Raw genomic sequence first — 26,194 nt, 5'->3', positions numbered from 1 at the left:
TGATGTTTGCTCTGTGGAAGATGGACATAAGGATGTACTATTTCTGACCAGTAAAATAATGTGTTTATACTTTGTTTTCTAGGCGATAACAATGGATGGCCCCATCTTTTTGACAAGTATTTTGGGATGCCCAACATCGACATCGGGACCAAGTCCGATAAATGTTGTAAGTACTGTATATGAAATTTCTTAAATGTACTGTCATCCCTTTCTCCAATAACCAATATGTTTATGACAGGTAAGTTGAGTCAAATGTTTTCAAAGAACCAATAAGCAAGTGCATTAGTGCAGAACGACAACCTATCTGCCTACTGGATCAGTGCTTTGAATTGTTTATTTTTTCATCTATCCTTTTTGGCAGTTCTATAACTTCACAACTCACAAGCAGTATAGAGGTACATTTCTTCAAGTCTTCTTGAGAGAAATACTACCAATCAAATACAGTGCGACAGGCGCAGGAATGAGTAATAGGGTTTTTATTTATTGCCCAAATTACAGTGTGCCGTGTAAAGGCACAGGGACGAAGCCCATTCAAACACTATACAAAAAACATAGAGTGGAAATCCAAGCAAAAGAGCGAGGAGTACCTCAAATAAATAACACATGCGGACAATGATTAACACACGGGACAAGACCCGCAATCATATCTGCGCAATCCACAATGGCACGAAAGCCAAAACACACAGCACAAGTACTCACACGCACCAACAGACATAGTAACAATAATGGACAGCCCAATGGAAAACAAAGGGCACATATATAGAAATACTAATCAGTGGGAATAGGGGACAGGTGTGCGTGATGAAAGTTCCATAGGGATCGTGACAACAGCCTTATTCTAAAATGTATTAAATCAGATTTTTCACTCGTCAATCTACACACAATACCACATAATGAAATTGTAGCAAATGTATACAAAATAAAAAATCATATGACATTTACATAAGTATTCAGACCTTTTACTCAGAACTTTGTTGAAGCACCTTCGGCAGCGATTACAACCTAGAGTCTTCGTGGGTATGACGCTAAAAGCTTGGCACACCCGTATTTGGGAGTTTCCCCCATTCTTCTCTGCCGTTCCACTTAAGCTCTGTGAGGTTGGATGGGGAGCGTTGCTGCACAACTATTTTTAGGTCTCTCCAGAAATTTCAATCGGTTTCAAGTCCGGGCTCTGGCTGGGCCACTCAAGGACATTCAGAGACTTGTCCCGAAGCCAGTCCTGCGTTGTCTTGGCTGTGCTTTGGGTCGTTGTCCTGTTAGAAGGTGAATATTCACCCCAGTCAGAGGTCCTGAGCACTCTGGAGCAGGTTTTCATCAAGGATCTCGCTGTACTTTGCTCCGTTCATCTTTCACGCGATCTTGACTAGTCTCCAGTCCCTGCTTCTGAAAAACATCCCCATAACATGAAGCTGCCACTACCATCCTTCACCGTAGGGACAGTGGCACGTTTCCTCCCGACATCACGCATGGCATTCAGGTCAAAGAGTTCAATCATGGTTTCATCAGACCAGAGAATCTTGTTTCTCATGATCTGAGAGTCCTTTAGGTGTCTTTTGGCAAACTCCAAGCGGGCTATCATGTGCATTTTACTGAGGAGTGACTTCCGTCTGGCCACTCTACCGTAAAGGCCTGATTGGTGGATAGCTGCAGAGATGGTTGTCCTTCTGGACGGTTCTGCCATCTCTATGGAGGAACTCTGGAGCTCTGTCAGAATAATCATCGGGTTCTTGGTCCAAGGCCCTGTCCAAGGCCCTTCTCCCCTGATTGCTCAATTTGGCCAGGCGGCCAGCTCTAGGAAGAATGTTGGTGGTTCCAAACTTCTTCAATTTAAGAATGATGGAGGCCACTGTGTTCTTGGGGACCTTCAATGCTGCAGAAAAGTTTTGGTACCCTTTCACAGATATGTGCCTCTACCCAATCCTCTCATAGCTTGGTTATTGCTCTGACATGTACAATCAACTGTTGGACCTTATATAGGTGTGTGCCTTTCCAAATCATGTCCAATTAATTGAACTTACCACAGATGGACTCCAATCAAGTTGCAGAAACATCTCAAGAATGATCAATGGAAACATACAAACCTCCAAACTAGCTTCAATGCCATACAACACTCTTTCCGTGGCCTCCAACTGCTCTTAAATACTAGTAAAACTAAATGTATGCTCTTCAACCGATCGCTGCCCGCACCCGCCCGCCTGACTAGCATCACTACTCTGGACAGTTCTGACTTAGAATATGTGGAAAACTACAAATACCTCGGTGTCTGGTTAGACTGTAAACTCTCCTTCCAGACTCACATTAAGCATCTCCAGTCCAAAATGAAGTCTAGAATCGGCTTCCTATTTTGCAACAAAGACTCCTTCACTCATGCTGCCAAACATACCCTCGTAAAACTGACCATCGTACCGTCCTTGACTTCGGCGATGTCATTTACAAAATAGCCTCCAACACTCTACTCAGCAAATTGGATGTAGTCTTTCACAGTGCCATCCGTTTTGTCACTAAAGCCCCATATACTACCCACCACTGCGACCTGTATGCTCTCATTGGCTGGCCCTCGCTACATATCCATCGCCAAACTCACTGGCTCCAGGTCATCTATAAGTCTTTGCTAGGTAAAGCCCCACCTTATCTCGGCTCACTGGTCACCATAGCAACACCCACCCGTGGCACGCGCTCCAGCAGGTATATTTCACTGGTCATCCCCAAAGCCAACACCTTCTTTGGCCGCCTTTCCTTCCAGTTCTTTGCTGCCAATGACTGGAATGAATTGCGAAAGTCACTGAAGCTGGAGACTTATTTCTCCCCCAATAACTTCAAGCATCAGCTGTCAGAGCAGCTTACCGATCATTGCACCTGTACACAGCCCATCTGTAAATAGCCCACCCAACTACCTCATCCCCATATTGTTTTTTTTGTTGCTCTTTTGCACCCCAGTATCTCTACTTGCACATCATCATCTGCACATCTATCACTCCAGTGTTAACGCTAAATTGTAATTATTTCTCCACTATGGCTTATTTATCTCCTTACCTCCTTAATCTTACTATATTTTCACACACTGTATATAGATTTTTCTATTGCCTTATTGACTGTACATCTGTTTATCCCACGTGTACCTCTGTGTTGTTTTTGTCGCACTGCTTTGCTTTATCTTGGCCAGGTCGCAGTTGTAAATGAGAACTTGTTCTCAACTGGCCTACCTGGTTATAAAGGTGAAATAAAAAAATTGAAAGAAACAGGATGCACCTGAGCTCAATTTCAAGTCTCATAGCAAAGAGTCTAAATACTTATGTAAATAAGTTATTTCTGTTTTTATTTTTTAATTTGCAAACGTTTCTAAAAACCTGTTTCACTTTGTCGTTATGTGGTGTAGATTAATTAGGAAAAAATGTAATTAAATCAATTTTAGAATAAGGCTAACAAAATGTTACAAAATGTGGAATAAGTAAAGGGATCTGAATACTTTCCAAATATTAGAATCAACTTTGACAGCGATTACAGCTTTACGTCTTTCTGGGTTAGTCTCTAAGAGAATTGCAGATCTGGATTGTACAATATTATTTGAATTTTTTATCTTTATTTAACTAGGCAAGTCAGTTAAGAAAAAATTATTATTTGTAATGACAGCCTAGGAACAGTGGGTTAACTGCCTTGTTCAGGGGCAGAACGACAGATTTTTTTTTACCTTGTCAGGCCGGGGATTCAATCTAGCAACCTTTCGGTTACTGGCCCAACGCTCTAACCACTAGGCTACCTGCTGCCCCAATATTTGCACCTTATTATTTAAAAAATTCTTCGAGCTCTGTCAAGTTGGTTGTTGATCATTGGTAGACAGCTATTTTCAAGTTTTTCCATAGATTTAAAGCCGATTTAAGACAACTAACTCGGCCGCTCAGGAACATTCAATGTCGTCTTGGTAGTCTAGGTGGAAGGCCATAAAAGGTAGGTCAGCCGATAGAGATTTGTCTTAAGGCCAGTTTTAATAGCAGCCTGAATAGCCCTGAGTTTATCAGGAAATAAGTTCCATAGGCGTGGTAGGAAAAGGCACGGTCTCCCATTATTCGGAGCCTGTTCCTGGGGGCATGGAGCAGTTTTGCGTGGCTTGAACGTAGGGTGCGTGGAGGTTCATAGGGGGAGAGTAGGTCTGACAGGTAGGCGGGGCTGACGCCATTTAGGGCTTTATAGACAAGGAGGATAATTTTATAGTAAATCCTTTGAGGAACAGGTAGCCAATGGAGAACAGCAAGGATGGGGGTGACGTGAGCAGACTTTTTTGTTTGTGTCAGAATCCAAGAGGCACTGTTTTGGATGAGCTGTAGTTTATGAATTGAATTTGCAGGCAGGCCTCCAAGTACTGTGTTCCCATAATTCTGGAGAAAATGAATGCATGGATTAGCATTTCTGCATCAGATGTGGTGAGAATGTTAGGGGGGAGATGTTCTTCAAGTGAAAGAATGACGTTTTACAGACGTGACTACTGTGGGTATTGAAATAGAGCGTGGGGTCAAATGTCATACCCAAATTAGTGATGGCTGAGGACAGGGGGATGATGTGTCCATGTAGTGGGGTAATAATTATCATAAATGCATATTATATACACCTCACATGCGACTCGTAATAAGACTATGCAATTAATGTTAACAAAGTCTATTAAATGAGGTATGATTTAGTAATATGCAAGAGACTATAATTGTTACAGTAATAGGGAAATAAATGTCTAAGAATGGAATTCTAAATACAAGTGTATTTAATTACTTTGTAAAATGTATGGATTCACATACAAAGCATGAAGCTTAAGTTAGAAATCATTAACAAGCCTTACAAGGCATTTTTGTAAGCTTGATCAGAGAAGAAGAGAAAGAAACCACGGCTTGTGCCATGGCCCATAGCTCATAGGAGAGGGAGAGAGAAAGAGTGTAGGTATCTCACCAGCGCAGGTCAGGAACAGAAGCGAAAGAGACAATAAATCTAAGACCCTCTATAACATCTGAGTTGTTTGGATACAAAATCTGATTTGTTGACCAATAGTATTACTGTAAAGTTAAACTCCAATCAGATATCAGACCTACAGACCTCTAAAGACAACAGAGCCTCTACTTATCAGAGGTGCGACAGATTGGGGGTTGGAGAGATAATACAGAGAAGGCTGAATTCCTGAGAAGAAAATAAAACCTTTTTCATAAGTGTTGATAAGAAAAGTCACTTTTGGGGGCTGCCCTACAGCCATCCATGACAGGGCGGATGCTGCAGGAGTTGGTGATCTGCTGGGAGGGGTGCCTATCAGCCTCTGTCTTGCTGCTGTTGAGTTGGAGGAAGTTGTTCTGCATCCAATGTTTTACTTCTTCCAGACAGATGGACAATGTTGACAGAGCAGATGTTGTGTCAGGCTTTGTTTTAAAGTACACCTGTGTGTCGTCTGCATAGCAGTGGAATTGGACACTGTGCTGTCTGAAGATCTGGATAAGTGGGAGCAAGTAAAGCAGGAAGAGGACAGGTCCCAACACCGACCCCTTGTGGGACACTGCAGGTTAAGGTGGACTCCTCTGATCTTGCCTCACCGAGGGTGATGTACTGCTTGCGGTTAGAGAGGTAGGAGGTGAACCAGTTAAGTGCAGTCCCACAAATGGCAGTGTGCTCTCTGATGCGCTGCAGTAGAATGGTGTGATCTACTGTGTAAAAAGCACTGAGGTCCAGAATAATCAAGATGGTGGAGGATCCTGTATCTGCAGCATTGAGCATATCATTTACAACCTTCACCAGGGCTGTCTCTGTACTGAACATGGGTGTAAAGCCAGATGGGAGAGCCTCATAAAGCTTGTTAGCACTGAGATGCAAGTGAAGCCGTGGGGTTGGAGGATACAATGTTCTGTCGGATTGCGTTGATTTTAGCTTTGAAGAACTTAGCAAATTGGTTGCATTGTTCGGTAGTTGTTCTGGGAGGGCCAGAGTCTGTAGTGTGTAGGAGGCGACTGATGGTAGAAAACAAGGTCCTGGGATTTCCTCGGTCATAAGTCTCTAATGGCAGAGTGGTCTTCTTTTAGTGATTTGAAATACATCACGTTTTCTCATTTAGCAGACACCCTTATCCAGAGCAACTTACAGTAGTGAGTGCATACATATTCGTACTGATCCCCCGTGGGAATCAAACCCACAATCCTGTCATTGCAAGCGTGGTGCTCTACCAACTGAGCCACACAGGAAATAGCATGCTTGGTGGTCATTATAGGCCAGTAGGTGGACAGTTAGGCCAGTACTTCTCAACAGATGCTCTAAACTGAGGCCATGGGTCTTCATGCTGCGCAGCTCCTCTGGGAACCATGGAGAGGACCGTTGGAAGGATACTTTACATGTTTTTTCAGGGGCAAGGCTGTTGCTTTGAGTGCTATTATATAGGTAGACCATTTCGTCAGGGGTGGAGTCAAGGCAGTCAGTCAGCCTGTAGGGCAGAGTGAACAGTCTCCTGGAAGAGGGATGTGTCAAGGGACTTTAATATTGTGCTTGGGGCGGAGCTGAAGTGAAGGAGTACTCACAGACATTGTCACGGCCCTTTGGTCAGATACACCTAGCTCATGTAGGTTTAGTTGTACAACTGTTGGGTTCACCTTGGGGTCATGATAGGGGCTGTACCAAATGTTATGTATTATAATAATTGATTATGATTATGTTGTATTAATAGAATGGGGAGAGTTATAAGACTTTAAATGTATAGGGTCCTAGACTACAGATATAATGAATATATATATATATATATTCATTATAAGGTTTAATATTGTTCCACAGTTATTTTCTAGTCTCTTCTTCTTATAAAGAAATGGTCTGAGGGATGTGTGAATTATGGCAGTCAATACAGGGTGTCTGTGAAGAAAGAACCCTGCAGGGGAGTGAAAGAGAAAACAGACTAGTCAGACATTCCACTATAAATCAACTTGGGGAGTGGACATTTACTGCTGAGCCTTTAGATAACACTGAAACTATTGTTTGTATAGCTGTGTAAGCATGGGCTTGGTCTCATGAGTAGAAGGTAATGACGTAGGCAGTGACATCACTATGGCTGGACTTCGGGCTTAATAAAATACCTTGGACCCTTTACTATTTTCCAGAACTTACTCGGAAACATGCGCGCTATGTTCCTGTTGTCAACTTCTGTCTGCAATTGCATTAATAAAGGTTTTGATTGATTTAATTAAAGATATTGTCAATGCTAATTTCACCAATGAGCCAATGACTGACAAGGAACAAGGAACGAACCCCAACATAACCACGATTGTGTGTGGGGACATTGACATGCTGTACCAAGTTGAGACAGTCAAACACGTTCAGGAAGTCAGTAGCAGAGGAACATTTTGTTGAATCAATGTGAACGTTGAAATCACCTAGGATTACAACATTGGATAGGGAAGGACACAGAGGTGATCAGCTCAGAAAACTATTACAAGATACTTATCTTTCACCTCTCCAAAAAAGTATCACAGTGAGAGGACTGGGAGTCTTCATTCTAAAAGCAGACAGCAGGGGCAGGCAACATTTTCAGCTCAAAACAGTCTGTGGAAAACAGCAAGACCACCACCCCTGCCATGGGCACGAGCCTTTTCCAGATATTTAGTTTCATTGAGTAGGTATAAATGACCATTTCGGTGCCATGTTTCCGTCAAACATATTAGTCCCAGGTCATTGGTAGTGATAAACTATTGTACTAGTAGAGACTTATTTGTTAGACTACACATTCAACAGTGCCTAGTCTTAAAGGGGCCTAAGATAGAGGTGGTGCATGGACTTTTTTAACAGGCCGCAGAGAGTCAGAATCTGCGCTGTATAGAGGGGGAAGAAAGGGAGACATACAGTTCTGTGTGGACTGTTTTGTTTTATGAATGGAATTCGTACCGCCTGTGAGCTTTTTCTGTACTATATAAATTGAAAAAGTCATTTTTTTGCTACTTACTCAGGGTTTGTTTAATCCTCTTGAGTAAAATATACGAGTGTCCCCCATTTCTGTACTTTATAGTCCTCAGGAGATAAAAATAAAAATAAAACAAAAAATATATACTTTGTTGGTGGCAGGAAAGTCCAATTGCTTAACTGATTTTAACATTGAGGTTCATAATTACTAGATTAAAATGTTCAGTACTTGATTAGCTACTCAAAAACAAAAGGTTATTGAAGAAAAATGCACATTTTAAAAACAACACTAAATTGCAACTAAAATAGCAGAGCAATACTGCCCTACAAAGGCAAAACGCACTAACTACTAATTTGGTTAAAAGTATTTCATCTGTTCTAATGGCAGGGTATATTATCTGATTAATGTGGTATTCCTGACACTAGAACAAGCCAGGTGATAAGAATATATCATAGAGTATCAGAAAATGCTGTCTGTCTAGACAGAAAAAGACTTTGAAGTCAGATTTTGCTTTAAAGAAAATTAGGTAATACTGCGTTTCCCTTTATGGCAGCCTAGGCTTATTCTGCCCTACAAAGGCGCCATGGCAACCATGGAATCAAATGGACAATTAGAGTATCACATTCATATAGTCCCAGTCGGTATTAGATACAGTGCCTTCAGAAAGTATTCATACCCCTTGACTTATTCCACATTTTGTTGTGTGACAGCCTGAATTTAAAATTGATTAAATAGTTTTTTCTCTCACGCATCTACACATAATACCCTATAATGATAAAGTGAAAATATGTTTTTAGAAATGTTTGCAAATCTATTGAAAATTAATAAAAAATCTATTAAAAATCTAATTTACATAAGTATTCACACCACTGAGTCAATACATGTTAGAATCACCTTTGGCAGTGAATCTTCCTGGGTAAGTCTCTAAAAGGTTAGCACACCTGGATTATACAATATTTGCACATTATTCTAAAGGAAATTACTCAAGCTCTGTCAAGTTGTTTGTTGATCATTGCTAGACAACCATTTTCAAGTCTTGCCATAGATTTTCAAGCAAATATAAGACAAAACGAACTCGGCCAATGGGGAACATTCAATGTCGTCTTGGTAAGCAACTGTATATTTGGCCTTGTGTTTTAAGTTATTGTTCTACTGAAAGGTGAATTTGTTTTCCACTGCAGAATAAACCAGGTTTTTGCCTGTGCTTAGCTCTAGTCCATTTAATTATCCTAAAATACTCCCTAGTCCTTGCCGATGACAAGCATACCCAGAACATGATGCAGCCACCACCATGCTTGAAAATATGGCGTAGAACTTGGCGTGTGTTGGATTTGCCCCAAACATAATGCTTTATATTCAGCTTTTCTTCAGTTTTACTTAATGCCTTAATGCAAACAGGATGTATGTTTTGGAATATTTTTATTCTGTACAGGCTTCCTTCTTTTCACGCTATCATTTAGGCTTGTATTGTGGAGCAACTAAAAATGTTGTTGATCCATCCTCTCCTTTCACAGACATTAAACTCAAACTGTATTAAAGTCATCCGAAGTGTAATTACAAGCTTCACTACGCTCAAAGGGATATTCAATGTCTGCTTTTTGTTTTTTTTACCCATCTACCAATAAGTGCCCTTCTTTGCAAGGCTTTGGAAAACCTCCCTGGTCTTTGTGGTTGAATCTGTGTTTGAAATGTACTGATCGACCGAGGGACCTTACAGATAATTGTATGTGTTGGGTACAGAGATGAGGTAGTTATTCGAAAATCATGTTAAACACTATTATTGCACACAGAGTGAGTCCATGTAACTTGTGACTTGTTAAACACATTTTTACTCATTAACTTATTTAGGTTTGCCATAACAAAGGGGATGAATACTTATTAATTCAAGACAGCTTTTAATTTTTTCTTAAATCGTAAAAATTCCTAAAAACATTAATTCCACATTATGGGGTGGAATTAACACAAAATCAAAAGGTAATCACTTTAAATTCACACTGTAACACCAAAATGTGGAAAAAGTCGAGAGGTTTGAATACTTTCTGAAGGCATTGTAGAATGCTGCGGACCGCCTGCCTGTGGCTCAAAAGCAAATACTTGACCTTTTTCAAACAATATTTTTGTTGACTTCTTTTTTTACTCAGTTACAAAACTACATTTAAGAAAAGTACACATCTAAAGATTAGTTTTCAACATTGCCTGCTCCTGAGCGTTCTCACTACTTCGAAAAACATAATATTGTAGGGCTTCTCTCATGGCCCTTCTCATGACAGTGCTGGCAGCCACGTGAATGAGTGCTAGCTAGCTACTGACCGGAACATTAAGCAAGCCAAGACCAACAACACAAACAAACTGACTATATACAGTAGCTACAAGTAGTGAGTGGAGTTACAAACGGACTATACTAAACAAGTTAAATGTCTTACCTGTGATTAAATGTTTTCCACACACATAGCTACGTGTAGCCTACTTGGACACACATTTCACACTCTCTCATGCCGAATAGCCTGAAGCCACAGGGCTCTTCTTGCATGCTCTATTTCCTTTCGTGGGAGCATTGAGAAACTGTGGGTCGGGATTTTTTACCTGGTTACATGTACATTGAACAACATCAGCTTTTCTGGAAATATTTCATTATTTCTGTATAACAAAAATTTACGAAGTTTGCTTTTTTACAATGGGGTTCAATAGGAAAGAATGTTTGTTTTCCCTAATTTGTGGGCGTGGTCGAGGGGAATTCCTTGTTATTACATGAATATCGACTTGGAGTATTAGGCCTTTCATCGGATGTCCATATAGCACTCTGTGTAGGATGTGGGTCGTGCCTATGCACAATTGGTACTCTTCAAAAGTATTGGACCCAAAAACACAATCCCAGTCCATTTGCCATCTCCACATTAACGTTTAGATTTATTAAGCAGTGCGTCACAGATTTATGAAGCAATTGTAGTTGTCCAGAGATCCAAGGTACCAGTATGTGCTCAGGTGCTAAACATCTTCCGAGCCACTGCATTGTAGCTGACCCTTCAACAGACCCTATTTTCCTCCCAAATGTGTAAGTTAGTTGTTTGAACCCCTATTGTGTTTTGTAATGTGAAAGAACAACTAAACTGATATCCAAATTGGTAGTTACGGTCTTGTCACATCACTGCAACTCCCATACGGACTTGGGACAGGCGAAGGTTGAGAGCCATGCGTCCTCAGAAACACGACCCTGCCAAGCCGCACTGCTTCTTGACACACTGCTCGCTTAACCCGGAAGCCAGCCGCACCAATGTGTTGGAAGAAACACCGTACAGCTGGCGACAGAAGTCAGTGTGCATGCGCCCAGCCCCACAAGGAGTCACTAGAGCGTGATGGGACAAGGACATTGCAGCTGGCCAAACCCTCCCCTAACCCGGACAATGCTGGGCATATTGTGCGCCGTCTCATGTGTCTCCCGGATGCGGTCGGCTGCGACACAGCCCGGGATTGAACCCGGATCTGTAGTGATGCCTCTAGCACTGCGATGCAGTGCCTTAGACCACTCCGCCACTCTAATCTCCAAATCAAACATTCAGATGCTTTTGTTTCTTAGGGGGTTCACATCAAAGCTGTGAAACCTATTGTTATTCTTAGATTTGTTTTTCTTGACATGGTCAAATAACCCAAGCATAGATTGGTCACTTTTTTTCGAATTCGGAACACAGAAATTAGAGGCCATGAGTAACTTTGTCAAAAATAGTACTGATTGGCCTAAAGGGGCGCTGTTATAAGCAGTCTCACTTAAACCCTCATATCAGTTGCCCCATTTCACCTAGAGACTTGAAACTTTGTATGTCTGTGTCTTTCCTAATGCTGAACAAAATTTGCCTCAGGGACCCATCAGATCTGTCAGGATAAATTTTCCCCTGTCTTGGAAATTTGGGAAAACCTTTGAAAAACATATTCTCACAAGACAATTCGGTATGTTGGCCCAATGTATATATCTTAAATTCGTTTGAGAAAAGCTACGGGATTGGTTAAGAGATGGTTGAGTTATTAAGAAATCAGATTTTACATCTCTGCTTAAATCCTTTGTAAATCCACTCATCAATGGCCTATGACTTAACTCTTTGGGCCACCATGATGAACCATGTTGAGTTTGGCATTGATATCTTAAAAATAAGGAAATTATGAACAATTCACATTTTTCTCTATGTAACACTAATGCTTAAAATAATCATTTTAAAAAATATTCTCATGAACTAAAGGTCAGATTCACTACAAATGTGGTCTTTGGACTCATCACAATAGTCCCTAAAGAGTTTGAGAAATTAATGTTGATGCATTCTAAGATGGCCACACTATACCTGTGGATCAGAGGTCTTTAACATTTCCTTGCCCAGGGGCCCCCTCCCAGGCAAACTGGTGACCCAGGATCCACCATCATAAATTAGCCAAAAAAAATAACGTCTTATCAGGTGAATGATAATGGCAAGGAGAAGTAATCAACATTTAAAAATGAATAGATTTGGTAGATAGTTATTTTGACTTCCCTACATTAAGATTTGTTAGAGGAAGTGTAAACTCTAACATAGCCTATTAGCTAGAAAGGTGACTCCATTTTCACTAAGAGCAGCTGATTAGCTGGTTAAACAAAGGTTAGCCATGTGTTGGCAAAAATGTATGTCCAAGCCAGTGCTTGTCTATTCATGGGTGCTTTTTCAAAGCCTACAGTGCAGTCGGGAAGTATTCAGACCTCTTGACTTTTTTGTTACGTTACAGCCTTATTCTAAAATAGATTTTTTTTTAAATCCCCTTAATCTACACACAATACCCAATAATGACAAAGCAAAAACTGTTTACATTTTTTTGCTAATTTATTTAAATTACAAAACAGAAATACCTTACTTACATACAGTACCAGTCAAACGTTTGGACACACCTAATCATTCCAGGGTTTCTTTATTTTTTACTATTTTCTACATTGTATAATAATAGTGAAGACATCAACAGCAGGAAATAACACATATGGAATAATGTACTAACCAAAGAAGTGTTAAACAAATCTAAATATATGTTATATTTGAGATTCTTCAAAGTAGCCACCCTTTGCCTTGATGAAAGCATTGCACACTCTTGGCAATCTCTCAACCAGCTTCATGAGGTAGTCACCCGGAATGCATTTTAATTAACAGGTGTGCCTTGTTAAAAGTTCATTTGTGGAATTTATTTTTCTTAATGCATTTGAGCCAATCAGTTGTGTTGTGACAAGTTAAGGGTGGTATACAGAAGATAGCCCTATTTGGTAAAAGACCAAGTCCATATTATGGCAAGAACAGCTCAAATAAGCAAAGAGAAACAACATTCTATCACTACTTTAAAGACAAGAAGGTCAGTCAATCCGGAAAATGTCAAGAACTTTGAAAGTTTCTTCAAGTGCAGTCGCAGAAACCGTCAAGCGCTATGATGAAACTGGCTCTCATGAGGACCGCCATAGGAAAGAAAGACCCAAAGTTACCTCTGCTGCAGAGGATACATTCAATAGAGTTAGCAGCCCAAATAAATGCTTCACAGAGTTCAAGTAACAGACAGATCTCAACATCAACTGTTCAGGGGAGACCGTGAAATCAGGCCTTCATGGTTGAATTGCAGCAAAGAAACCACCACTAAAGAACACCAATAAGAAGAAGATACTTGTTTGGGCCAAGAAACGCGAGCAATGGACATTAGACCGGTGGAAATCTGTCCTTTAGTCTGATGAGTCCAAATTTGAGATTTATGGTTCCAACCGCTGTCTTTATGAGATGCAGAGTAGGTGAACGGATGATCTCCGCATGTGTGGTTCCTTATTTCAGAGTTTGTCTTCACTATTATTCTACAATATAGAAAATAGTAAAAATAAAGAAAACCCCTTGAATGAGTTGGTGTGTTCAAACTTTAACTAGAAATGTAAGTATTCAGACCCTTTGCTATGAGACTCAAAATTGAGCTCAGGTGCATCCTGTTTCCATTGCTCATCCTTGAGATGTTTCTACAACTTGATTGGAGTCTACCTGTGTTAAATTCAATTGATTGGACATGATTTGGAAAGGCACACACCAGTTTATGGAAAGGTCCCACAGTTGACAGTGCATGGCAGAGCAAAAACCAAGCCATGAGGTCAAAGGAATTGTCCGGGAAAATTCTGCAGCACTGAAGGTCCACAAGAACACAGTGGACTCCATCATTCTTAAATGGAAGAAGCTTGGAACCACTAAGACTCTTCCTGGAGCTGGCCACCTGGCCAAACTGAGCAATCGGGAGACAAGGGGTCTTGGTCAGGGAGGTGACCAAGAACCCGATGGTCACTCTGACGGAGCTCCAGAGTTCTTCTGTGGAAATGCGAAAACCTTCCAGAAGGACAACCATCTCTGCAGCACTCCACCAATCAGGCCTTTATGGTAGAGTGGCCAGACGGAAGCCACTAAATCAGTAAAAAGGCACATGATAGCCCACTTGGAGTTTTCCAAACGCCACCTACAGTAAAGGGCTCTCAGATCATGAGAAACAAGATTCTCTGGTGTGATGAATCCAAGATTGAACTCTTTGGCCTGAATGCCAAGCATCACATCTACAGAAAAACTGGCACCATCCCTACGGTGAAGCATGGTGGTGGGAGCAGCATCATGCTGTGGGGATGTTTTTCAGCGGCAGGGACTGGGAGATTAATCAGGAACGAGGGAAAGATGAACGGAGCAAAGTACAGAGAGATTCTTGATGAAAACCTGCTCCAGAGCGCTCAGGACCTCAGACTGGGGCGAAGGTTCACGGCCTCTCAAGTGACACAGTGGTCTAAGGCCCTGCATCGCAGTGCTAGCTGTGCCACTAGAGATTCTGGGTTCGAGTCCAGGCTCTGTCGCAGCCAGCCGTGACCAGGAGATGGGGCAGAGCACAATTGGCCCAGCGTCGTCCGGGTGAGAGGAGGGTTTGGCCGGCAGGGATATCCTTGTCCTATCGTGCACTAGCGACTTCTGTGGCGGGCCGGGCGCAGTGCATGCTGACACGGTTGCCAGGTGTACGGTATTTCCTCCGACACATTGGTGCAGCTGGCTTCCGGGTTAAGTGGGCATTGTGTCAAGAAGCAGTGCGGCTTGGTTGGGTTTCAGAGGATGCACGGCTCTCGACCTTCGCCTCTCCCGAGTCCGTACAGGAGTTGCAGCGATGAGACAAGACTAACTACCAATTGGATACAACTGGCCCTAAGCACACAGCCATGACAACGCAGGAGTGGCTTCTGGACAAGTCTCTGAATGTCCTCATTTGCCCAGACTTGAATCCAATCAACATCTCTGGAGAGACCTGAAAATAGCTGTGCAGCAACGCTCCCCATCCAACCTGACAGAGCTTGAGAGTATCTGCAGAGAAGACTCACCAAAAACAGTTGTGCCAAACTTGTAGCTTCATACCCAAGAAGACTAAAGTATGTGATCGCTGCCAAAGGTGCTTCAACAAAGTACAGAGTAAAGGGTCTTATGTAAAGGTTATTTGTTTTACATTTGCAAACATTTCTAAAAACCTGCTTTTGCTTTGACGTTATGGGGAATTGTGTGTAGATTGATGAGGGGGCAAAAAAAACAATCAATTTTAGAATAAGGCTGTAACATTAAAATGGGGAGGGGTCTGAATACTTTCCGAATGCACTGTATGTCAGCTACTACAGTGAGTGTAATTGGCTCAATATTAGTTGATAATTAAAATTGACATTATTAGAAAGAAGATACTCTCCTCTCTTCGACTGTGGGTATGTAATTTAGCGACATTCATAAAAACATTGGGGGAAAAATATGCGGACCCCCAGATTGCTGATTTCCAATCTTCCCCTTTAATCAGAGACTAATTTAGTCAGGACCCAATGAGTGTACTCGATGATCAATTAACTTGCAAGGAAAAAGGAAATCACCACTACAGAACTTTGAATACCATTGATATTTTAGTATTTCCATGGAGTCTAATCATTTCCTTTATGCCTGATTATAAATCCCCTCAGATACAGTATAAAGGAATTATTTCTGATACCCACTTTACTGAATGCTATTATCCTTTTACACATTTCCTGTCGGAACCTGGACTTATTGAATTTGAAAAAATAATTGTCTTTTCCTCTGGCATGAGGCCCCAATTCAATCGATTGCTGCTTCAATTAAATTCTCTGTGGCCGTGTGTAACGGTGTTGAGATTGTGCAGTAACCTCATTCCACATCTTGAAATGTCTCCACTCGTGCTAACGAAATGTTAACTTTCGGTGTCGTAACGGGCAAAGACGTTGTCAAGCGGGCAGTAACGTGTTTGCGAAGCAGAGGGTACCTGGAGCCTTAGCAAGGACATTGTGCCCGAGACAGGGAAGAAAGCGAAACTGCAAAGCAAGCAGTCACATCCGTCACGTGTGGCTCTACTGTACATATGCAGTGTTTGAGGTTGGTCCCCGACACTCTCCCATGTCTCCATGTAATCTTAGGTAAAGCTAGTTCTAAAACAACAGTGTTGTCCAAAGACCTTGTTGACATTTATTTTCATTGTTATTTTTTTTGTCCAGCTCCTATGTGGATCTGCGTCAGTCATTAATATCTTTCTTCCCTCGGTCCTTTCTTTTCCTCATCCAGTGCTGGAAGCTGTTCCAGAGCTGTGTCAGTGCAGAGATCTGGAGCTGGACTGTGACGGTGCACAGTTTCACTATGTCCCAGCCGTGTCCGTTAACGTCACCATGATGTGAGTTGCCACACACACAACCACGCATTCGCATACATACATTTGCATCTGACTGGAAGTGTGCAGATACTTTTTCCTGTTTCTCCTATGAATTGGAAGAGAAAAACTATTTAAACAAAGTGTCTCTTGCAGTTATCCAAGTGTCTCTCGCACTTAGCTAATGAGTGTCTCGATGGAATTTTGTTTTTGAAGGTTGGTTTAAGTCTTAGGGCTGTTCTCTCCTGTACTGGAACATTCTTTTTCTCAATTGGAAGAGTTAAAAGAGGCATGAACCTCTTTACTGAAGCCTGCTGTCATGTGAGAAAAACTTTAACAAAAGGAAATCATTATGACAAAAGTAATTTATAAACAGTAGGATATATAATATGCATTATCATTTCAATCCATACATTATGCAAAATAATGACAATGACTATAAACTATCACATAGAGGTCGCCCTTTCTTGGTCTCACAATATTTTGTCTCACTGTCATATTGTCCACACATTGTTTAGATAATGGAACATTTGGGCCATATATTTATCATCTGTGCCCATTGCGGACATCCAGTTCCACTTGAGTATTAATTTGCTCGATGGGTAAACCTCGAAAGCCCAATTTGCAGACGGGGTCATTTAATAGTGTCAATTGCATATCATTGCAGCCTCCTCTTTCCCCAATTGGCTCGTCTTTCATTAAGGTCCTGTAGACTGCTGCGGCACGCTCCGCATTGTTAACTTTCAATTAAAATACTTTCTTCCACCGTGGTAATCGAGGTGGAATGAGTTTAGATAATGACTAAAATGGCAAAATGATGCATTCCGTCACACTATAAAGAAAGATGCTCCTTCTGTTTGGAATAATGATATGTTCTATCACCAATTCTATTTCAAATGTAATTGGAAGATTGTCCCGAATACACACAATGTGGTCACATAGAAATGTGATTAGTTCCAACCTCAAACAGACAATGAGCCGAGAACCTAGTAATTAAAATGAAAAGGTTTTGACCATTTTTAATTCACACAGTATTGTTTGGTGGCACAATGTTGTGTTTGTTGTTTTTTAATTATCTGGTCGATCTTATGAACTAATCACATCCCATAGGTCCCTTCAAAGGAACCGGCTTCAGATATTGAACGGTGACATATTCTATAAGTACCAGAGTCTTCAGAAACTGTAAGTTGTCGTTGAATTATTGATTGTATTTTAAAAATGTCTTCAGGCGAGAGAAGTCACTTGATTAAGTTGTAGTCGGCAAGTAAATATTTTGATAGCACTTCAAAAACACTCTCTGATAGACTAACCACTCAAGGCCTCTGTGACTGCCAGACAATATCAAAGCATTTCCCGTCCCCTTTTGATGCTTGTGATGGCCAAAACAAGCTTAAATTGGCTGTGTTTAACATTCATTCAGCAAGACTTACCTTCAGATGATAGTTGTGAGGAAAAACAGACTTTCAAGATTGTTCAGCACATCATTCAGTCTTGTTGTGCTATCACATTTGAGGCCAGATTACCGGATTATTCTTTTTTTTGGTAGGGGGTCACACCGATAACATATGAACACGTCATAAGCAATGGCAAAATGTGTAGAATTGCAGCGAATTTGCTTTAAAACAATACATTTGGCCCAAAAATGTAGCTGTCATTAAAAAGTGATACTAAGGACATAATTGTTATGTTGTCAAATTAGGCCTCATTTGTTATGCAGCTTGTCAGACCGTGTAATGGTTGCTGCAGCCATTCATTCATTGATTCCATCATCAATATGATTGTTCATTGAAAGATCTTTGATATAGGAGCTTACCGAGTGGATCAGCGGTCTAAGGCACTGCATCGCGGTGCTAGAGGCATCACTACAGACCAGAGTTCGATCCCGGGCTGTATCACAACCGGCCGTGATCAGGAGTCCCATGGGGCGGCTCGCAATTGGCCCAGCATCATCCGGTTTAGGAGAGGGTTTTCCCGGGGAGGCCTTACTTGGCTAATCGCGCTCTAGCAGCTCCTTGTGGTGGGCCGGGCACCTGCAGGCTGACCTCGGTCATCAGGTGAACGGTGTTTCCTCCAACATATTGGTGCGGCTGGCTTCTGGGTTAAGCGGGCGGGTGTTAAGAAGCGCAGTTTGGCGGGTAATGTTTCGAAGGACATGACTCGACCTTCACCTCCTGAGCCCGTTGGAGAGTTGCAGCGATGTAAGATCACAATTGGGGAGGAAAAAGGAGGTAAAAATAATATATAAAGCTGCTTTTGAATTCCAGAGAATGTAAGTGTGTAGCAAGGAGCAGAGTTTAATACGAGCAGATTTAAAGAATTTTGTCTGCCTTCTCTCCCACTCTGGTACTGCTCAGCCACGCTATGCCTAGCATTTTTTATTTCCTGTATCATAATTTTTTTATTAGGCCTATTCTGTAGCAATTATTTAGCCTTCCCCACCCACAGTAGCCTATACAGTGCATTCGGAAAGTATTCAGACCCCTTTACTCTTCCACATTTCGTTATGTTGCATCCTTATTCTAAAATGGATTAAATTGTTTTTTTCCCCCCCTCATCAATCTACACACAATACCCCATAATTACAAAGCGGAAAACAGGTTTTTAGAAATGTTTGCAAATGTCTTAAAATTAAAAATTTGAAATACCTTATTTACATAAGTATTCAGACCCTTTGTTATGAGACTCGAAATTGAGCTCAGGTGCATCCTGTTTCCATTGATCATCCTTGAGATGTTTCTACAACTTGATTGGAGTCCATCTGTGTTAAATTCAATTGATTGCACATGATTTGGAAAGGCACACACCTATCTATATAAAAGGTCCCACAGTTGACAGTGAGTGTCAGAGCAAAAACCAAGCCATGAGATCGAAGGAATTGTCCGTAGAGACAAGATTGTGTCAAGGCACAGATCTGGGGAAGGGTACTAAAACATTTCTTCAGCATTCACGGTCCCCAAGAACACAGTGGCCTCCATCATTCTTAAGTGGAAGAAGCTTGGAACCATCAAGACTCTTCCTAAAGCTGGCCACCCGGCCAAACTGAGCAATTGGGGGAGAAGTGCCTTGGTCAGGGAGGTGACCAAGAACCCGATGGTCACTCTGAAAAAGCTCCAGAGTTCTTCTGTGGAGATGGGAGAACCTTCCAAAAGGACAACCATCTCTGCAGCACTCCACCAATCAAGCCTTTATGGTAGTGGCCACTCCTTAGTAAAAGGCATATGACAGCCCGCTTGGAGTCCACCAAAAGGCACCTAATGACTCTCAGACCATGAGAAACAAGATTCTCTGATCTAATGAAACCAAGATTGAACTCTTTGGCCTGAATGCCAAGCGTCACGTCTGGAGGAAACTTGGCACCAACCCTACGGTGAAGCATGGTAGTGGCAGCATCATGCTGTGGGGATGTTTCTCAGCGGCAGGGACTGGGAGACTAGTCAGGATCGAGGGAAAGATGAACTGAGTAAAGCACAGAGAGATCCTTGATTAAACCTGTTCCAGAGCGCTCAGGAACTCGGCCTGGAGCGAAGGTTCACCTTCCAACAAGACAACAACCCTAAGCACACAGTCAAAACAAAGCAGGTGTGGCTTCGGGACAAGTCTCTGAATGTCCTTGAGTGGCCCAACCAGAGCCCGGACTTGAACCCGATCGAACATCTCTGGAGAGATCTGAAAAAAACTGTGTAGTGACGCTCCCCATCTGACAGAGCTTGTGAGGATCTGCAGAGAGGAATGGGAGAAACACCCCAAATACAGGTGTGCCAAGCTTGTAGCGCCATACCCAAGAATACTTGAGGCTGTAGTCCCTGACAAAGGTGCTTCAACAAATTACTGAGTGAAGGGTCTGAATACTTATTTAAATTTGATATTTCAGGTTTGTATTTTTTTTGATTTGCAAACATTTCTAAAAACCTGTTTTTGCTTTGTCATTTGTCATTATTGTTTGTAGATTTATGAGGAAAAAGCAATGTAATCCATTTTATAATAAGGCTGTAACGTAACAAAATACTTTCCGAATGCACTGTATCTAGTGTACTTTTTACTTTCTAACATTAGGATATGTTGTTTATTTTGAAGGTCTTCAAATTTATTAATGGATGTTTTAGGTAGGCAAGACATGTATTTTCGTTTTTCTTGGAATAGAAACCTCATAATTTAAATATATTTCATAAAGCTAAAATATCAGGAACCAATCGTAAATAATAAAAGGTGAGTGTCAGTGTCACGTCCTGAACAGTAAAGGGGTTATTTGTTATTGTAGTTTGGTCAGGACGTGGCAGGGGGGTGTTTGTTTTGAGCACTCAATGAGCACTCAACCCGCTGCGCCTTTGTCCAGTATATACGACGACCGTTACAGAACTTCCCACCACCAACGGACCAAGCAGCAGGCCCAGGAGGAGCAAGGATCCTGGGCCAGGGAGAGAAAGGAGTGGAGGACATCTTGGACATGGGAAGAGGTAATGGCAGGGGACAAGACCCTGCCATGGAAACAGGTGGAGACAGCGAGGGAGGAACGGCGTAAGTGGAGCAAAGAGCGGACCCAACGTAGGATGCCTGAGAGGCAGCCCCAAGACATTTTTTTGGGGGGGGCACACGGGTAGTTTGGCTGGGCCAGGGTTAAGCCCAAAGCCAACTCCCCGTGCTTACCAGAGGCAGCATGTTACTGGTCAGGTCCCATGTTATGGGGTGATGCGCACGGCGTCGAGGCCAAGCATTCACAGGCCGGTGTGCGCATGCCAGAGTCCCGCATTTGCCAGGGGGATGCGGGCATCCAGTCAGTAAGGGTGGTGCCAGTACTGCGCTCGAGACCGCCAGTGCGCCTTCACGGCCCAGTGCATCCTGTTCCCGCTCCTCGCACTAGCCCCGAGGTGCGTGTATCCAGTCTGGCGTCTCCAAAGCCAGCACCATGCACCAGGCCTTCAGTGCATCAGCCCAGTCCAGCTCGTCCTACTCCTGCTCCTCGCACTAGCCCTGGGGTGCGTGTCTCCAGTCTGGTACCTCCACTACCAGCCCCACGCAACAGGCCTCCAGTGCGTCAGCCCAGTCCAACTCGTCCTGTTCCTGCTCCTTGCACTAGCCTTGGGGTGCGTGTCTCCAGTCTGGTACCTCCACTACCAGCCCCACGCAACAGGCCTCCAGTGCATCAGCCTAGTCCAACTCGTCCTGTTCCTGCTCCTCGCACTAGCCTTGGGGTGCGTGTCTCCAGTCTGGTACCTCCACTACCAGCCCCACGCATCAGGCTTTCAGTGCGCAGTCCCCGTCCAGAGCTTCCGACGACAGTAACCCGTCCAGAGCTTCCGGCAACAGTGCCCCGTGCAGAGTGTCCGGCGACAGTGCGCCATCTAGAGATGGCCCACAGTCCGGAACCGAGTGAGACGGCCCACAGTCCGGAACCGAGTGAGACGGCCTACGGTCCGGAGCTCCCAGAGTCACCCTACAGTCCGGAGCTCCCAGAGTCGCCCTACAGTCCGGAGCTCCCAGAGTCGCCCTACAGTCCAGAGCTCCCAGAGTCGCCCTACAGTCCGGAGCTCCCAGAGTCGCCCTACAGTCCGGAGCTCCCAGAATCGCCCTACAGTCCGGAGCTCCCAGAGTCGCCCTACAGTCCGGAGCTCCCAGAATCGCCCTACAGTCCGGAGCTCCCAGAGTCGCCTTACAGTCCGGAGCTCCCAGAGTCGCCCTTCAGCCCGAGGTCTACAGCAAAGCGCTTCAGCCCGAGGTCTACAGTGACGCGCTTCAGCCCGAGGTATTCAGCGGGGGTGGACAGGTTAGGTGGGGGACTAAGGCCAGAGCCTGAGGATTGGGGAGGGGGGGGGTGTAGCACGGGAAGGGACGGTAGCCACCCTCCCTTCCCTCCCTTTAGTGTGTTTTTTTGTGTGAGGTGCATCCGGGGTGTGCACCTTTGGGGGGGGGGGGGGGGGCGTACTGTCACGTCCTGACCAGTAAAGGGGTTATTTGTTATTGTAGTTTGGTCAGGACGTGGCAGGGGGTGTTTGTTTTATGTGGTTCGGGTTTGTTGGTATATGTGTTTATGTAGAGGGGTGTTTGTTTAGAGTATTCCGGGGTTTTTGGTTATGTTCTATGTTGGTATTTCTATGCTCTATCTATGTTGTGTATTTCTTTGTGTTGGCCTGGTATGGCTCTCAATCAGGAACAGCTGTACATCGTTGTTGCTGATTGGGAGTCATACCTAGGTAGCCCTGTTTTCACCTGTCCTTTGTGGGAAGTTGTTTTTGCACTGCTGTGTTTAGCCTGTAATACTGTGCGTTCGTTCGTTTTTTCTTGTTGGTTTATTTAGTGTTCAATAAAAGTTAAAATGAGCACTCAACCCGCTGCGCCTTGGTCCAGTATATACGACGACCGTTACAGTCAGCTTCATTTCATAAATAAAAATAAATAAATAATATCAAACTGCAGGGGTCCAGTGATTTGTGCGCAGATGCAAGCACCAACAAGCTTCACATGTGCATTGAGTGTGGGAAAAGCGCTCTACAAATTAAATATTATTATAAAAACAGAAAGGTACACATGTAAAAGCTAAATTACATAAAGAAATATTAGTGGCATTATAGCCATAATATAAACAAGAGAAAGGAGAATGGAATGTGTTTAAAAAGCCTAAAATTGAAAAATGCATTGAAATAAAGCCTCCCCATGTGTGGATGCTATTTCTCAAAAATCTATTACGTTTAAGTAGGGACCGGCAGAGAGTCCAGTTGGACAGTGTCACAAGGCTACACAGACATAGGCCTACACGTCACCAATGCTGGCGGGAATACAGCTGGCGGGAATATACAGCCGTCCTCAATTGTGAGCTAGAATGAAATGTGTGTGTAACAATTGCTTAACACTATGGGCTACTGTATGTTTAAGCTTAAACTCCATTGGAGCAGTTCACTACTGGAGCAGTAAGGAGAAATGAAAACTACACAACTGAATCATTTAGGAAAAGAATGCCGGCTTGTATTTTGTAAATAAAAATACTTTCAAAACAATGAATCACCTTCAGTAAATATTGATATGTTCAAAGTTCAATAGCAATATGATAAACATGAATCCACAGAAAACACAAACCAATTCACAAATACTGGCATAAACCACTATGAGATGGAATCAAATGTGAGTGACTGTGCTTATCAATAAACAATAAGACATATATGCATAGTCACTTTAACCATATCTACATGTACATACTACCTCAATCAGCCTGACTAACCGGTGTCGGTATGTAGCCTCGCTACTGTATATAGCCTGTCTTTTTACTGTTGTTTTATTTCTTTACCTACCTATTGTTCACCTAATACCTTTTTGCACTATTGGTTAGAGCCTGTAAGTAAGCATTTCACTGTAAGGTCTACTACACCTGTTGTATTCGGCGCACGTGACAAATAAACTTTGATTTGATTTAAGGTGTTTACGTGTAGCATGTGCTTAAAACAAACCCACTGAAATGTATGATGTCTTGCAAGAAAAATCCTACCACACCGTAGTATGGCAGTGCAAATTCAGTGACCTCCAAGGAAAATAAATATTTGCATGCAAATCTTCTTATCCATGTCCTGGGTTTGGGCGGCTCGCCATCCTTGGTGGAACTGAATCCATACTCCTGAACTGAACTGTATAACAAACAGGATCACACAATATATATTAGAGGTCGACCGATTAATCGGAATGGCCGATTAATTAGGGCCGATTTCAAGTTTTCATAACAATCGGTAATCGGTATATTTGGACACCGATTTGACAATATATATATTTTTTTTACACCTTTATTTAACTAGGCAAGTCAGTTAAGAACACATTCTTATTTTCAATGACGGCCTAGGAACGGTGGGTTAACTGCCTTGATAGAGCAGTCTGACTGAGCGGTGGTAGGCACCAGCAGGCTTGTAAGCATTCATTCAAACAGCACTTTCGTGCGTTTTGCCAGCAGCTCTTCGCAATGCTTCAAGCATTGCGCTGTTTATGACTTCAAGCCTATCAACTCCCAAGATTAGGCTGGTGTAACCGATGTGAAATGGCTAGCTAGTTAGCGGGGTGCGCACTAATAGCGTTTCAAGCATCACTCGCTCTGAGACTTGGAGTAGTTGTTCCCCTTGCTCTGCATGGGTAACGCTGCTTCGAGGGTGGCTGTTGTCGATGTGTTCCTGGTTCGAGCCCAGGTAGGAGCGAGGAGAGGGACGGAAGCTATACTGTTACACTGGCAATACTAAAGTGCCTATAATAACATCCAATAGTCAAAGGTATATGAAATACAAATCGTATAGGAGAGAAATAGTCCTATAATTCCTATAATAACTACAACCTAAAACTTCTTACCTGGGAATATTGAAGACTCATGTTAAAAGGAACCACCAGCTTTCATATGTTCTCATGTTCTGAGCAAGGCACTTAAACGTTAGCTTTCTTACATTTACATTTACATTTAAGTCATTTAGCAGACGCTCTTATCCAGAGCGACTTACAAATTGGTGCATTCACCTATAATATCCAGTAGAACAACCACTTTACAATAGTGCATCTAAATCTTTTAAAGGGGGGGGGGGGGGGTTAGAAGGATTACTTAATCCTATCCCAGGTATTCCTTAAAGAGGTGGGGTTTCAGGTGTCTCCGGAAGGTGGTGATTGACTCCGCTGTCCTGGCATCGTGAGGGAGCTTGTTCCACCATTGGGGTGCCAGAGCAGCGAACAGTTTTGACTGGGCTGAGCGGGAACTGTGCTTCCTCAGAGGTAGGGAGGCGAGCAGGCCAGAGGTGGATGAACGCAGTGCCCTTGTTTGGGTGTAGGGCCTGATCAGAGCCTGAAGGTACGGAGGTGCCGTTCCCCTCACAGCTCCGTAGGCAAGCACCATGGTCTTGTAGCGGATGCGAGCTTCAACTGGAAGCCAGTGGAGAGAGCGGAGGAGCGGGGTGACGTGAGAGAACTTGGGAAGGTTGAACACCAGACGGGCTGCGGCGTTCTGGATGAGTTGTAGGGGTTTGATGGCACAGGCAGGCACTTTGTTTTTGTATTATTTAAACAAAATTGAACATGTTTCATTATTTATTTGAGGCTAAATTGATTTTATTGATGTATTATATTAAGTTAAAATAAGTGTTCATTCAGTATTGTTGTAATTGTCATTATTACAAATAGTATTATTATTTTTTTTTTTTTTTTTAATCGTCCGATTAATCGGTATCGGGGTTTTTGGTCCTCCAATAATTGGCACCGGCGTTGAAAAATCATAATCGGTCGACCTCTAATATATATACCATGAGTACCTTTTCATATAAACATTAATATAGTGCTTAGCTTTAATCTCTTACAGGAATAAGAAAATAAAACTTTTGTCAAAATGCTTTACACTTTAACTACAGCACTTGGCAATAACTAGCCTGGGCAATGCAAAGGACTTTACACAAATACAGCACCAGGCTCACGTGGACTGAACAATAGACTAGCCCGGGCAAATGAAAAGTACTTGTGCTTACCCCTACACGTAATTTCTTATAAAGTCATCTAAAACATAACAGTGTACCAAAATGGATTGTGATACTATTTAATCACATTTTATAAAAGTATGAAAACTAAAACAGTTCGCCATGCATGATTAGCATGATCACTAATGTTTGCTAT

The 26,194-nt window shown here is 42.6% G+C and overlaps 1 protein-coding gene across 1 annotated transcript in view; it reads left to right on the top strand.

Moving 5' to 3' along the window:
- rxfp1 (relaxin family peptide receptor 1) overlaps positions 1 to 26,194 on the top strand; it is a 114,474-nt gene that overhangs the window by 62,730 nt on the left and 25,550 nt on the right. Inside the window, exons 3-5 of the mRNA XM_029770754.1 lie at positions 83 to 166; positions 16,501 to 16,606; positions 17,693 to 17,764. Coding sequence (XP_029626614.1) covers positions 83 to 166; positions 16,501 to 16,606; positions 17,693 to 17,764 — 262 coding nt within the window. The remainder of the gene's footprint in view (positions 1 to 82; positions 167 to 16,500; positions 16,607 to 17,692; positions 17,765 to 26,194) is intronic.

Source organism: Salmo trutta, chromosome 13 (genome assembly GCF_901001165.1).
Source record: "Salmo trutta chromosome 13, fSalTru1.1, whole genome shotgun sequence".
In the NCBI taxonomy this organism is placed as follows: domain Eukaryota; kingdom Metazoa; phylum Chordata; class Actinopteri; order Salmoniformes; family Salmonidae; genus Salmo; species Salmo trutta.
The sequence above is the reverse complement of the archived record's forward strand: the minus strand, read 5'-3'. Positions and strand labels throughout refer to the sequence as shown.